The 16812-nt window shown below is 37.3% G+C and overlaps 1 protein-coding gene across 1 annotated transcript in view; it reads left to right on the top strand.

Moving 5' to 3' along the window:
- Positions 1-11411, top strand: part of LOC113229940 (voltage-dependent calcium channel subunit alpha-2/delta-3) — a 131037-nt gene extending 119626 nt beyond the window's left edge. Inside the window, exons 19-27 of the mRNA XM_026463631.1 lie at positions 897-987; positions 1641-1673; positions 3800-3913; positions 4988-5258; positions 5929-6180; positions 7117-7231; positions 7758-8049; positions 8552-8738; positions 9594-11411. Of these exons, the coding sequence (XP_026319416.1) occupies positions 897-987; positions 1641-1673; positions 3800-3913; positions 4988-5258; positions 5929-6180; positions 7117-7231; positions 7758-8049; positions 8552-8738; positions 9594-9695 (1457 nt within the window). The 3' untranslated portion in view covers positions 9696-11411. The remainder of the gene's footprint in view (positions 1-896; positions 988-1640; positions 1674-3799; positions 3914-4987; positions 5259-5928; positions 6181-7116; positions 7232-7757; positions 8050-8551; positions 8739-9593) is intronic.
- Positions 11412-16812: the final 5401 nt, after the last annotated feature.

The following is a 16812-nucleotide window of genomic DNA, read 5'->3' as shown; positions in this document are numbered from 1 at the left end:
ATTATACTACCATATTTATTTTTAATTAAGGTTGTGTAGGCAGGAAGGAAGCAGAAAAGGTACTTCGGGGCTGTCACTAAGTCGAAGGCCTCTAACTACCCAACTGAGGGACAGGCGCATTTACGTCCTATACATTAGTCATATACTCAACCTCCGCTATTTAACTGCCTCAGTGGCCGAACGGTTACCTTGCCGGACTGCCACGCAGGCCTAGGTTCAATTCCCGGGCTGGAAGAAATATTTGTATGGCCTACATTTATTTCTCTCGGGAGTTTGGGTGTAATTTGTGGTTGTCTATGTGTCCATGGCATCCGTGACACAGGGTTTCCCTAGTGCGGGGCTATGCAAAGCGTTAAAAAAACCATGGATTTACGGTCTCAATATAGCCCTGCCAAATATTAGGTAAACAAATTTGTACGCATATTTTTTTTTACGATAACACGTGACGAGACGAACAAATCGTGCTCCTAGTAGTAAGCGACACACCTGTCCACAGCAGTTGCAGTGCAAAGATCTGAGGGGCACTGCCACTGCGCCCGTCACCCTGAGACATAAGTAGACAAGTCTGATATGCCTGTAATTTCACCAGCACCCTTACTCTGCAAAATTGGAACGCAATAACTGCTGACATTACTGCTTGGCGGCAGAAATAGGTAAGGTGGCAGAACTACCCTGGACGAACTCTTTCACAAGGAGCTCTACTGTTACTAAAAGGCATATGGGACTTGTCAACTTATGTCTCTGGGTGAAGGGCGCAGTGGCAATAGTGGCAGTGGCTTAGATCTTTGCGATCTAAAGCTCTGACAGGCTCTGACGTCCCGTCACTTGATATCATAAAAAAGGGAATACAATATATTGCATTGGGATTAAGCTAACAAAATATTGTCTAATTTCAGGTGACAAAACCTTAGTGCAATCACTAATAAGGGACGCAATGGTAATTAAAGAACTGGACGCTCACATTGGACATGCAAGCCACCACAACCAGTAAGTATTATTTGCAATTATAGCATGACTTATGCACTAATTAAAAACTAATTTTACTTAACGAGAAGACCAAAGCGTCCAAGAATGTTAATTTATCGAACGAAACACAAATAAACGCGCGAAGTTTGATTAAAAAACACAAAGCGATCGTTATCGGTCTATCCTCTTGTGTGTATTTTGTTTTAACGCTGTTTACGAAAATGAACAAAATAGCGAGAAAATTTCGTACTCGGATAATTTCCAGCTTTTTATTATATGCCAGATTGGTCATGGACACGAAATTTCAAATGTCTATTATTGGTAGCAGAGACCGAATGAAGTAACCGTAATAGGTGTTTCAACGCGTGCAAAAACGAACACAAAATACAAGCGAGTAAGATACATTTTACAGTGTTGTAATCGGTAAATAATTTCAATAACGGTAACCGAACAAAAACACATTGTAAATTCTATTGTATCTGCATGCATTTAAGATCAATTATGCACGCACGTAAACGTTTACATCTTCCTGTCCGTGCTAGACAGATACTACGCGTAGGCAGGAGGCTCGACTATCAGACAATATTTTTTAGCTCACAATAAGTCTTTGTTGCTTTCAATTGCATGTTAAATTTATTTCGATCACTAACTTTTATGTGTTTGTCACTAAATAGCCCGATAGCGACATTAATGGCACTACTGACAAGGTAACGTAATAAGAAATTAAGGTTGAAATTGTAGATTCGCTCGATTATATTTGAGAATCATTCAGAAATCATCTAAGAAAATATTACAGGCAGATTCGGTTTTTGTGAAGTACATTTCATCATTATAGAAAAAAAAAACATTACAGTCACAATAATATACAGCTAACGTCATTTAATCACGTTTTTGGTCAAGGTTTTATTTTGATCGCCAAACAATTACGTTTTGTCATACGACTTCCGTTTAATAACTATGAATTGCTAAATGATGACATAGTATCACATTTTGATATTTTATTTTAGTAATGGAGTGGTAGAGAACTATGCTTATGTCTATAAAACATTCATTCAAGGACAGTATAGGGTATAGTGATGCAGAGAAATATTTAAATAATATATTTATATAAAAAAAATATACATAGTTCTCGACTGCTTCATTTTTGTTTTACAAAATTATAATATGCTACAAGGACAAGGTAAGTTTGTTTCGCAAAAACTTTGCAGCTGCACAAGGATTTTTTCAGCTCTCCAGGATTATAATAACATATTTATTTATAATATCTTTTAATTAGATTTACTTTTAATTTTACGACATCGGTAAATAAACTTTTATTACACTTTATAATAATAATGTAACAATGAAAACCATGTCAATTATCACGTCCCCAAGTCTGCTAATAATCTCAAAAGTGTGAGTTAATGGCAGGTTTTTGTACGTTTGGTATTTTGCTAAATGTTAAAAGTAGTAGCTTGTCAGTGTCCAATCATGGAGCTAATATTCAACTACACCAAGCTACACCAAGTGACCGGACGAACAAGTCGTGCGTCTGGTGTTAAGCGACACGCCTGTATAACAGATCTGAGAAGCACTGCCACTGCGCCCGTCCCCCTGAGACGTAAGTTGGCAAGTCCCATGTGCCTGTAATTTCACCAGCACCCTTACCCTTCGAAAACGGAACGCAGCAATGTTCGCATTACCGCTTGGCGGTGGAAATAGGTATGGTGAACTTTTTCACAAAAAGTTCTACTGCTAACGAATTCTGTTCTTCAATGGCGAGCCGATGGCGTAGTCTACTAATTATTTGAATTCTTTCAAATAGTTTGAGTGGCAGTAGAGCTCCTTGTGAAAGAGTTAATCCAGTGTACTACTGCCTCTTTACCTATTTCTGCCGCTAAGCAGTAATGTCAGCATTAAAGGCACATGGGACTTGTCAACTTATGTCTCAGGGTGACGTGCGCAGTGGCAGTGCCCCCAGATCTTTGCGATTTAAAGCTCTAAGTGGCACTGCAACTGTTATGAATAGGAGTGTAGCTTACCATCAGGCGAACGACTTGCTAGTCCCGTCACTTAATATTATAAAAAAAAGTTTTTACATAGAATTTAAGTGCTTATAATGTCGAGTTTTATTTATAAAAAAAATACATTTACTTTATTTTACAATAAATGATATAAAAATTAAATTACTTAATATGCAAAGTAAATTACATGGTAGTTTTAGTAATGCAGCGTCAATCGTTAGGGATTGAATGCTTTCACCCACATTCCATTGGCACTCTGTTGAGACTCAATTGCCATTACAACTAGGCTTTAGAAGAAAATAAATATTATCATAATTACTATATAATCTCAAAGGAATTACAATGATGATCAATGCTTTCAAGAAAATTTGCAGACTCGGAGCCCTAATCTCAAACCTACTATAAGTACCACAACAACATAATTCACCCGGAACACCCAGACCAGAACCAATGTAGAAAAATTAATTTCCTAATTGGAATCGAATCCGGGGCCTCCCCTTGGTGCAACGGGCTGGTATCCGCAACTCGACGACAAAGCGCCTATTTTGCGTGTTTGGTACTTGGTACTTGGTGCAACGGGGGGGCCTCCCCTTGCAGCGCCCTTAGTGCAAACCGTTAGGCCATTGAGGTCCATCTACAATTATCTATTATCACTCTTCCCAATGACACGTCATCATAGGTAAATAAAAAAAAAAACAGTTTTAGTTAACTAAATATAAGCACCTCCACATCTCAAACATCTCCAACACCCAAAAAATGCCGTTTAATTTTCTTCTACGAGCCTTCGCGCCAGTACAAACAAATTTTTAACACAAAAACCTCTTTCACAGACAAGGGCGTTTCCACAAGTTTGTAGTGTCGATGTCATTCATCGCGACTCGCAGCGGCCTGCTCAGGTGGACTGACAACACCAACAGCACCAGGCCTACAGAGAGCTCAGAACCGTACGTACACTATACTAAAACTTAGAAGAATATTTTGGTTTCTCATGCAAAAAATTTGTTGCTCAATGGAAAAAAAAAAATATTTTGAAATTAAATAATTTTGGTGACTTTTAAATTATTGTTAAAATTAAATAAATTATGTATGTATTAAGTTTAAAAAAAAACAGAAAACTAAGCAACGAATTAGTTAAATTTATATAAATTACTATAAATTATTTTTATTTACGAAAGTTATTTCATTTATACATAAAAATCTTGAGCCTAAATATATTAAAGTATACGCATGTTAATTTTACATCAATTAGGTATTAACGTAAGAACAAACCTTACATAGGCGTAATTATAGAAAACTGCTTTTCCGTAAAAAAATTGTGAACTTTGTTATTTCATTATAAAACGTAAAAATTCGAAGCGTAAGTTGCAAAAGATAGTTTCTTGTTGCCGAAATGTAGAGATATAGACACAAGAGAAATTAATGAATTTAAAATTTTCTTTAAACACATATAAGTAATAAAATTCCTCATAAATAAAAGATATTATAATATTAAAGAAATTTTTAGTGAAATCTAATTTATTGTGTAATTATTAACTAATTTAAAATACTTTGATATCCTTCTCGGTTTATTTTATGTAAGTATGATTTGACCTCATCAATTTGCTGTGCCCTTACGGGGTGTCACCCGTACGTCTACAAGCCACTGTACTTAAAACACATAAGTGTGACAATGCAATAAATAAATAAGTGCCCAAAGGTGTCTATCTCTCTTGGCCGGAAACTCTCATTGGTGGCAGGGTTTTCTGTACAGAACCTGGGATACTTCATTAATAATATCTCATGCAACACTACTCATATGCGGTAACCAATAACCATTAGGACCGTCTGGCTGTTTTCCGACTTGAATACCATAAGTTACGTGACGTGGTTAAAACGAGACAGATGGCAATCTGGTACAATGATAGGCACTTCACAGGTGTTCAAAGAATTTTGTGGACGTTGGTAGATAATTAAAACATAGAAGTAAACGATTAAAGGCTCGGTAGCTAAGGATTGTAAAAACTTTTTAAAAATTACAGGCACTTCAGTGAAAAGTACGCCAGAGCATACGACTCGGAGTGGTATCGTCGGGCAGTGGAGCACCACTCAATCGAACCTGAGAGTTTCGTCTTCTCGGTACCCTTCAAAGATGCCTCTGAAGCCGAGGACTTGAGCGGAAAACCGCCACTAGTGCTGGCTACTCATGCTGTATTTGTGGAGTCGAGGGGCCACAGAGCACCAGCCGCAGTTGTTGGCCTGCATTTCCAACTGGATTCCCTCGCTAAACATTTTATTAACGTAACTTCTACGGTAAGTTATTGAAGCGCATGCCATTTCTCAAAAATGTCTCTAAAAGGTTACATTATTTGAAAGACAAAGAAAATCTAATTTAGCGTAATTAAATTATGTACTTACCTACTTAAGAAATGATATTTCACGGATCTAAATTATGGCCCGCTACAGGTCCCGTGATCAGTCAGCCGTGACCATGGGATTTGTAAACTGTCCGAAACGTTGTTAATTCGAAAAAACAAATACACGCGATTTTGATCCGAGAAATAGTTTCATTTCCTATGTGTAATAAAAGCTAAATACCTAAGAACTCGTTATGAATTTATTGTTCAAAAAATGAAAAAGAAACGCGAACGTTATCTAAGAATATTACACACAATTACTTATAATTAATTATTAAAACTGCCTCTGTGGCCGAAAGGTTACCATGCTGGTCAGGCACGCAGAGGTCTCGGGTTCGATTCCAGGGCCGGGAGAAATATTTATATGGCCCACATTCACTTCTCTCGTGAGTTTGGGCGTAATTTGTGGTTGTCTATTTGTATGTCCATGGCATCCGCGATACAGTTTCTTTAGTGCGAGGCTGTGTGCGTTAAAAAAACTGCATAAATTGTTCTGAAAATATATCAATATCCGCGAAAATTTATCTGGTAACGTGCGTTTGTCTAACCTTTAAACCTTTTTACAGTGCACTTTGGGCACAACTTGCAAGAAAACATGCGCAGGTGACGAATTAGACTGCTATATCCTCGACGACAACGGCTTTATCATCCTGTCAGAAGACGTTTCCCATACGGGAAGATTCTTTGGGCAAGTGGACGGCACTATTATGGACTCATTGGTGCAGGATAGGATTTACAAGAAAGTAACCGTTCATGACCATCAAGGCCGATGCCCGGACTCAAGAAACCCTTTTAGCGGTGATGGTCATAAGTTGGCGGTGAGTTCAAGAGAACATGTTCAGTAGTTTTTGAGTGGCCATTAAAGTTATAAACAGTACGCCTGGTGTGCACCAGTCTAAATATTCAAAAATTTGCATATAGGAAATTATTACAAATTACATTTGAAATTGTCAAAATGGTAACAAACACCACTGCTTCTTAGAACAACGAATAAGAAACTGTAGAGGTGACTGTCTTTTTAGTAGCAAGAGACCAGTAGAGCACTACTGGTCTCTTACAAACAAGGATCTCCTTGTGAAAGAGTTCGTCCAGGGAAGTTATGCCTTGTAACCTTAACTAGGCAAACGCGTCCCATCGTCGGTCACATCGTCGCTTAACATCAGGTGAGATTGTGGCCAAGCGTGTGTCTATTATATATTAAAAAAAAAAAAAACTAGCAAGTTTAACAGTAATGTGAGCATTACTGTGTTCCGGTTTTGAAGGGTAAGGGTGCTGGTGAAATTAAAGGCACACGGGACTTACTTATGTCTCAGGGTGACTGGTGCAGTGGAAGTGCCCCTCAGATCTTTGTGATTTAAAGCTCTATGTGGCTCTTTTTAGGCAATTGTTATGTTATGGATAGGTATCATAAAATTTTCTAAATTTTTATCACATAAACTTTCTTATTAAAACAACCGACCTCAAAAGTTCGTGGAATTATATCTATTTATATTATGCCAAGTTTTATTGAAATTGGTTACCGGAAAAGTGCGTGAAACCAGATTCATGACCTAGTTTACCACTCTTAAAGGGAATATTTTCTTTAGAGGCATCAATATTGAGATACCCTCTTTCCAACAAAGAAAATCATCTAAATCGGTTCGCCAATCGTGTAACATACACACAAAAAATCAATCGCATTGAGAACCTCATTTTTTTAAGTCGGTTAAAAAATATATATCATGTATGAAGAAGTGTTTTTGTTACATCCACAGCCAATAAAACCGCTGTCATGGGTAGGTGGCTATTTGACCAGCTTACTAGCTGTGTGGTTTCCACTGTGGGAATCTGTACGAGCGCGGCCACGTTCCTTCGCTGAGGAAGACAGTGGTAAGTTTACCAACCTACTCTTCTTAATCGCTTACTCACTGCTGAGTATCGTGACTCCACTTCACCTTGCCATTATCTGTCTCCATCGCCTGGTGGAGTGCGGCGCTGATAGGTAGCTCCAGTTGCTCGGAGATCAGATCCAATTACCGTTTGGGTCTAATGTCGCTAGGTCTCTTTCCTTCCACCTTCCCTGTCACAATCAAACGCTGCAAGTGATCAGCATCTCTATGCGTAACGTGACCAAAATAGCTTATCACACGTTGCATACAAATTGAAGACAGGCACTGAGCATTCTCCATTTTGAGTTCCTCAAGTACAGAGACATTGGTACGGTGGGCTGTCCACGATATTTTTAACGTTCGGTCATACAGTACACGGGGAGTTGGTTAGTTTACCAACCAATAAAATTATGCTTCCTTAGCCACCCTATTATTCAAGTTAATACTTTATGAATAGGCCTTTTAGACTTATTATTAACTGATATCGTGGTGGTGGACTCCTGTTAAAACTAGATTGTGTGCTTTAGCAGATTATGAAGACTACGAGAGCGAACAGGATAGTGACGACGTAGAGCGCGATCGAGGTACCTACGAGATTATCATCGATGGTTTGGGAACTACTGAGGACAAGAACCATGAGGACCCGGGGCTACCGATACCGGGACCAGCGCGAGAGCCACCCCGCGAGGCCGTAAGGTCAGCCGCAGTAAGACCATGCGACACCAGTGCGGAGTTATTCACATTACAATCGACACGCCTCACCGCAGCACAACCACTCAAAGGAAAGCTCACTAACTGCCATAATTCCGGATGCGAGAGGTAAGAACAATGAAATAAAATTGCTAAATTCTTAATTTAACACGTTCAGATCGGGGTCAAATACTATAATTTGTTCACTGACGGGGCAGGTTTTGATATGGTCACCGGCGGTACATCACTGCTAGTTTGTTATTGTGTCTTCAATTACTATTTACCTTAGTACTTCTCATCAACCTTGACTTATTTTACTTTCTTGCACAATATCAAACTTAAGACCTATTAAGAAAATTGGACTATTTATTTCACAGGGCGAGAACTTGAGCATTTTTTGGGAAGGTGGCGTGTATTTCGATGTATATACAGTCAAGTGTTGCGTAACCACCGGTGAACATTCCGCCTATTGGGCGAGTTGTTAGTGCTCCACCAGTGGTACACCCCGAGATGAACGTATTAAAATACTTTTCCAAGTAAATGATTCTCCGATAACCTCAGAAAAAGCAAGAACAGTCCGATAGAAAAGAAATGCCATTGCGCCCGTTGTCATTATTTACTTATTTCGCAGACCATTCAGCGTTCAGAAGATTCCCCATAGTAACTTGATCCTCCTGGTGGTGGACACCCTCTGCCCGTGCGGCTCCAAGCGTCTGGACGTGCGGCCGAGAGAAGCTCCCCCGCGCACCGCCTGCCGCCGTCACCCCGCGCACCCGCACCGTCGCAGACCTAGGCATTGCGTCTCTTACCACCCTGAGGTAAATTTCTCTCAACCCTTTAGTAACAGTACAGCTCCATGTGAAAGAGCTCATCCAGGGAGGTACTCTGCCCTCCTTGTCATAACTACAGCATTAGCATTTCGGTAACTTTCGAGATACTGACACTGAGTTTTTTTGTCACCTAAAAAAATGGCAATTACGCTGATTTTGCTTAACAATAAAACGGAAACTAAATAAGATATCAAAAAACTGGTTAGAGATGTTTGTAGGTTTCATTTCGCTAATCCCAGATGTGATAATAACTCTATTTCGCCAAAAATGTCGATTGCGTTAGATATGATAAGGAGAAATAAGGTTTCCAAAGGTAAGGGTGCTTGACAATTTATGTCTCAGAGTGACGGGAGCAGTGGCAGTGCTCCTCGGATCATTGTAATTTAAAGCTCTGAGTGGCCCTGCAACTGCCATGGACAGCCGTGTCGCTTACAACCAGGCGCACGATTTGTTCGTCCCGTGGACTTACGTCTCACTTGGACTTAAAGAAAGCCTAACTCATCTCTGTCAACAAAATATTGAACAGCGACGTATTCACTAGACAAACTTAAACAAACAGAAAGTTTAAAGAGATCAAAAACGAAGCTATTGTAATACCGGTTTATTTTAGAATAGAATAGAATAGAATAGAATACATTTATTACATAACACCACAACACAATAATAAACAGTAAACAATTAAAAGTGAAAAAAAAAATATTAAAATAAAACAGAACTAAATTAAAACTAAAACAAACTAAATTAAAACAAACAGAAAATGAATAGTTTGTTTTCGTGCAGCTGCACGTAGACGAAAACAAACCGGTATTACAATGGCAGTTGAAAAACTAATACCTGTTACAGGAAATCGAAATCCAGTCATGCGGTCGTGGCGAGCGCAAACGACCCGTCCTCGGCTTGCTGGCGGTGATGCTGTTGCAGCTATGGCTGTCTCTCGCATCGTGACTGTCGCAACATTAATTCTAAAACACCAACTTACATAGATTTTCCTCGGTCTCTTCTACGTCACATGTGAGGCTGGCTTTCTGTACTTAAACAACAACTACATCACTTCAGCTGTTGAAGAAGCTGCAAGGAAGCTTCATATGGGCGACGTTCGTCAGTGTTAAGCATCGTGTGTGTGAGAACAGTTAATGTGATGAGTGCAATAATATGTGAGGACAGAGAGTGGCGTCTGAGCCGCGACGTGACGTCACCGCAAGACGTCAACGCGCGCCTCTCGCGCCCCTTATGGGTATGATAATTTATACGTGTAATGCGAAGAGGTTAAAGTTTTGATCAATTTTTACCGACTGAAGTTTTGGTCCGACCAAATGAACTCTTGATCTTGTTTTGAGACAGGATTATCTATTCGAATTAGGATACGATAATAATTAAAAATACTTCCCCTCTCTGTTAAGTTGTCACTTTTCATATTGTAACTATATTGCAGTTGCATACAGCAAATAGGTAGGTAACAAATATCTTGTTAAATTTAAATTGAGGATTATCACAAACTTGGAGATCTTATAAATTATTATAGCTAATGTTAATAGGTATTGAAAGATAATTAATGTAAAATAATAACATCGTTTGAAACTGTTTTAGAAAAATTTACCTATGTTAAACCTAACTCGATTTATTTCTTGATTCAAATTAATCGCAAAGTTATTGACTAGTTGCATAGTTGATGTAAATAAGTGTTTTATTTGTAGGCAATTATTTTGCTGAATTTGTGTGTGCCTGTGTAACAATTGTTGTAAAAGTTCGTCGTTACATAGAGGCCGCATCGGGGTGTTTGGTGTTTTCGTATTAGAAATTCACTATGGCGTGCTTTGTATAATCGACGGCCTAACGTATTAGCACTCTAATGTCCTACACCAAACTAAGGCCAAAGTTTATTTCAATGGAATCGGTCAATTTGGCCTAAGAAATAAAGTGTTCAATTAATAGAGGGTCCAGCCCCCACACATGGCTACGATGCGTTCTCTAGCGACCTTCTCATTCGTCTAGTCGTTAGATTTTCTCGCCTAATCTTCAAATAACATTGTATCGGAGAAACTAATCAGTTTCCTATTTTTATTGTAAATATTTTACTAACTTAAATGGCCTACTACATTTTAAGATCGTGTGTTGCTAAAGTTTAATCATTCCAATTTGACTTCTAGCCGTAAAGATGTACTACAACATATCCCCTATCCATTTGACTCTTACGTACTATGATGTCGACTTAAACCCATTGACAATAACAATTGTGCTTCACCGCCTAGCGCTGAAACTATTCCAAGCCATATTTCTGTAGTCGATCGACATTTTATAGTAACCAATACTGCCGACGTTAGTTGAAAAGGCGCTTGTGACAACAACTCAAAACCGAGAAAATAATGTTTAAAGAAATTAAATATGAAATTTCAGCTTTAGGAATCTCTCTACATATGGAACAAATGGGAATAAAGATAAAAACATTAAACCTATTCCCATTAGTTCCATGCATGGAACTTTTAGTTCGCAATTGTTCCATGTGGAACTGAGTACATGGAACTACAGGGAATAAACCATTTTCTTTTGTGGTAACTTCATACCTTATCCACCTAGGAAAAAATAAAAATAGTGACAGATAAGCCTTTTTTTTCCACTAACGGCGGCAGAATAATGAATGATGAAAAAACAAAATGATGAATCCCATTGAATAAATCGGTCATCCGAGGACTAGTCCGAGGATGAACACTAGTTTCACTACCTAATTTCCGTAGCAATTTTTATTATTTAAGTAGTCGATGTTTTTATCGTGCAATATTATTTAATATTCGAGTATTGTATCGTGAAATATTATTTAATAATAACACGATAATATACTTGAATATTTAAATAATAAAAACTGCCACGGAAATTAGGTAGTGAACACCGAATGAACCGTGAATAAACGAAATTTGTTTTTTTCCGATTCACGATCGGAACCATTTCAGCGTTACACGATGGGGTCCATTTCACATAATTATTAATTATGGAATGGCGTTGAGCAAGCGATATTATCTACGCATCGCCACGATGTCACAGTAAAGTTGCGACAGTGCCTACATTAAATATATCGAATGTAAAATATGGCCTTTAGGTAGACAATACGCGCAAAGTTCCAAGTACAATGTATAATTTATCTCATAAGAGAGCCAAATGGAAATAACACCATATAGACCTAACAAACTTGTTTTGCTCCTTCTAAAATTAATTTCCATGTAAATTAGTAGCTCAGTGTTAAACCACATAGCCTCAAAATAATAACATCCTATCTCTCATGTAAGTTTTGAAAACATAAAGTAAGTATATTAACACGTTTATACCTACGCTAAAACGTTACATAATAATAAAATTGAGATCCATGTACTTTGCATTAATAGATTTACCAATTATATTGAATACCTAGCTCTAATTACAAGAAAGCAGGCTTGCTATTGTTTTACTATATCATTTTTTGAAATACACACATATAAAAGTGTATGGGGATCAAACACGTTGCTGCCTATTACTGAAAATCAGACTTTTTGATTACGTTTTTTTTAAAACGATGGATTTTTTTGGTAAATTTTATAATTTGAATTTGAAAATGAATTTGATAAAAAAAACTCCAGTGGTGTTAAAACAAATTAATTAAATAACCAGATTTTCAGTAATTTTCAAAAACGTGCTTGATTCCTAGACACTTGTGTGTAGTACAAAACAATAAAATTAATAAATGCGTGAACCAGAAATTAATGCAAGGAGGCTGTCAAGAAATTAAAAAGAAAAGTTTCACATGTACAAACTGTGATCAATTATTCCACTGATTTGCACGAGTTGCAATTTTTTTGTTTCATTTTGATAAATTTGAGAGAAATAAAATTGTTTGTAACAAATCTCTTCCTGAAATGCTAAATATTTCATTAAGACTCCTTGTAGATAGACTGGAGTCTTAGAGCGAGATAGTTTTATGTAATGTACTTAAGTAACTTGACTCCGGCCTTTACTTATCCTATTCCTTAACACGTTAAGTGCCAAACCACAACGCACATTATATGAGTACCTTATAACAAAACTAAGATATCGTTAAATTAAACTGAATATAATACAGTAGAATCCCTATTACAATAGCAGGCCTACTGTTCTATATATACTTATGTAGGGTCCTACTTTAGGTATAATATCGTATAATGTAAATGTTATGAAAAAAAAATTTTTTCTGGGATCAGCACACTTATGGTATCGGCTTCGGCATCGCTATGGTATCGGCTTGAGCCTGCTAGAAAAAGTTTTGTCCATTCAATAATAATGAAAAGGATGTTGTCGACGACGGACAATGCGATTTGACACACGCGAAACGCACAACATGCATGCACGTAAAGCTTTTTCTGAACTGAGCGACTCAAGCCGATTCCGCATCGGTAAGAGTGGTAACTCCCTAAGGCGAAAGATTTAATAGTCGCCATTGATATTTTGTCTTTCCGGTTTAAAATTGCCGCTCAAATCTCTGTTTCTACTAATTATAAAATATATGCTACTATTTAAATATCTATATTAGATAATTAATACCACTGAGTTTAATTAAGATAAAATATCAATACCGCTTGTTGCAATACGCCTTGTCTATTTTTAGCCTTATGTTATAATCCGGCTGTTGCGGTTCAGGCGACTAATTTCATTAATAGCATACATCTTTTGAATATATTTTGAGTAATTAATAATAATATACTTCTTTGGAACATTACAGTACAGTCGAGACGTGTTATTCGATTACAGTGGTTAAGTAAATACCGATTGTAAATCCCTTTCGGTGTTTGAAAGGGAGTTACAATATAATCTTCAGACACTATTTACAATGCATTATAATCCTCTAAAGTAGGACCTCGTATTAACTTGATTGATCACAGTAATCTCTCAATGTCACCCTTAGCAATAACACAAATGTAGGTAGAAGTACAGAGAGTACAGGTATTATACGCAATGGACAATATTTTAAGAGGTATTTTTTGCTAGTTCTTCTAGAATCGTAAACGTGTGTCGATTAAAATATTATAAGGAAAGAAGTTGAATGATAAACGCACATTATATATCGTATAGTAAATACTTTGTATCACGTACACGCAGGATACTTAAGAACAGTACTTCTAGCATGAGTTTACAGTATTAATGGTCTAGGTAGCGATAGAGGAATTTTATATGGAAAATAATACAGCTCCTTCACCGAAATTTACACGGCGGCAGCGGCTGTGACACTGTAGACTGGTGGTAGTGGTACACCGCTGTGAATGAAAGTGAAATCTCTTTCTTTCACAGAGTCCTTTCTTTGTCTAAAGCATAGACTAGTATGATAAGATGTTTTCTAATTAATGTCAAAATAATAGCAATGTCTCACGCATTCTATAGACGTGCAGTAAAACCATGAGATTACTGTAATCAATGCAGAAATATCATCAAACATAATCATATTTACACAAATAAAGCAATACATACATACATAATCACGAATTGTTGGCGGGCGCTTTTGAGAAATGTACATTTTGTATAAATAACAGTAAGGAAGATATATTGGCGTAGTGTTGTTTACGGTGATGGCGTACGACTGGTGTATTGAAAGCTTCTAGGCCTTCTAGTAAGCGTCGAGTCTTCCATAGCAGTCGGGCGCGGGTGTGTACTGTAACGTCTAAGTATTAAAAGATAATAATAGCGTATACTTATCATAGAATAGGCAGAGGCTCTTGGGCGGTGCGCACATATTTTTACGTGCACTTCACGGGATTTTGTTAATATAGGCAAAAAGCAAAATACCTCGTATAATTACGCAAGCGTAAGAATGACTGTACACCAAAGTGGAGTAGGCTCAATAAACGATCTATCACGTTGCTTGAAATCCTAATACAGATGTGACATTACCGAAACGTAGTAGCAGTAAAACTCCTTGTGAATGAGCTCGTCCAGAAAAGTTCTGTCACCTTACCTATTTATGCCGCCAACCAGTAATGTTCACAACATTACTGATAAAATTACAGGCACATGGCATTTGACAATTTGTCTCAAAGTAAGGGGCGTAGTGGCAATGTCCATCAGATCTTTGCGATTTAAAGCTCTGAGTGGCTGCAGCTGTTATGAATAGGAGTGTAGATTACCATCAGGCGAACGACTCGTTCGTCCCGTCACTTAATATTATAAAAAAACAGTTCGTAACTTGATGCGCGAGAAAGTAGTTAAGCTCTCTCATGGACTAGCTAACATTGACAAGTGGTTGGCCTGATAACGAAGTAGACATTCTCAGCAACTTAACGGGTAATTGAAATAGTTGATAATTATACACACATTAAAAGTGTCTAGGGATCAAGCTCGTTTATGTCAATGACTGAAAATCAGGTTTTTTTTTTTTTTTTAACACCAATGGTTTTTTTTTCTTAGTCTATTTTATAATTTGAATTTGACCAAAAAACCCATTGGCGCTAAAAAAATTCATTACAAAACCTGATTATCATCGGATTATTATATCAGTAATAAGCAAATCCGTGCTTGATCCCTAGACTCTTTTGATGTCTGTATAAACCGACCTACTCCGCTTTGGTCCATATCGAGGCAAATAGTTAGACAGATTAGCAGTTGTTTCGCATTTAGTTCTCGGACATATCAATTCAGGCACCAAAGATTATAGTGTAAGCAATTATTGTATCATTGTTGATCGGGATGATTTGTGTATGTGTAATATTTAAGTTTTTCAAGTGTTTTGTGAATGTTATCAGCCCATTTTGGAAATATTACATAAGAGGTCTTTTTCTGTCACGCGGAATTGCTCCTTATGCTCAGCCAGCCCTTCTTGTATTGACAGCCTATCGCTAAACGCATCTCGCGTTATATATACGCGATAGCACAATAAAAGAAATGCTATACACTCAGTATCTGCTGTTTTGTGCATGCAAAATAACCCGATGACGCTGATACGAGTATTCTGTAGAGACCAAAGAACCGAGCGCACGCCACCGACAACCAACAACAAAATGCGATTTTACTTCAATTTTGTTTTTATATTTGAAATAAAATTTTAAATATTTTTTTTATACGTACGCGGAGGAATATAACTGCGTGCGGAAAGAAATCCGCTCAACAGGAAAAGGGCCTCAAAGATAAGTAAATTGGCTAGTTTCTATTTATCTCGTTTTATGTCTAACGTCTGTTAAAATTAACCCCATTTTAAATTTTTGTTGTTTTCGACGAATATAATGTTTATATCTGAACATGTACACAGGGCAATTGAAACGCAACTGGCAGTTGTGTGGTTTTATTTTGAGAATAGGTACAGTGGTTTCTAAAACTTTTACCACACTATTTTCTATTAAAAAAAATATTTAAAAGACGTGAGAAAATTTCGTTGAAGATTCGTTTGCACGTTTTTAGCTTTATGAAGTTTTTTTTAATTTTTAATGTCTATTTACGAACATTCTGTGTAAATTTTGGTGTCACTATTTGGATTAAAGAAGTGATTAATTTTTATATTAGTTAAAGTAGTTGTATGGTATCCGGCTCGGCCGACTTTGAACATGGTTCTCTAGTATAAATCTAGTCGAATACTGTTCTTTTTGTTACTTGCCAGTTCATGCTATAGATATACCGTAATTAAAACAATAAAGTTCTCTAATAACATTGTGCAATTGCGTTTTACTTTACATTTACCTTCTGCTTTAGCGGTCGTTAATAGTACCATACTACAATATCTTCATCTATTAGTTATTCGTCGCTTAACAGAGGCAGCTTTCGATTCGTAGCGAGTAAGTGATGGAATAACCTGCCGCCTCCGGAAAAAAATGGCAAAACGCTTAAATTCCTTTAAAATGTGTAAACAATGGCTCGTCTGTGTAGAAATTGAATAGCAATTGGTCTGTGGTTAAAACCCCTAGCAACACTAACATAATAAATTTAATAGCTCAGTTGGGAGAGCGATAGCCCGCGTTAAGCGAAAAATGTGTCACTGGTCCAAGTCCAACCGCATCGAAGGAATTTTTCTTTGTGTTCGTTCGACCTTTGTATCAATTATAACCTAAATGCAGTTCAAAATTAAAACATCGACATTTATCAA

The sequence above is a fragment of the Hyposmocoma kahamanoa genome, unplaced genomic scaffold (genome assembly GCF_003589595.1).
Source record: "Hyposmocoma kahamanoa isolate Upper Pololo Valley unplaced genomic scaffold, ASM358959v1 63, whole genome shotgun sequence".
Classification (NCBI taxonomy): domain Eukaryota; kingdom Metazoa; phylum Arthropoda; class Insecta; order Lepidoptera; family Cosmopterigidae; genus Hyposmocoma; species Hyposmocoma kahamanoa.
The sequence above is the reverse complement of the archived record's forward strand: the minus strand, read 5'-3'. Positions and strand labels throughout refer to the sequence as shown.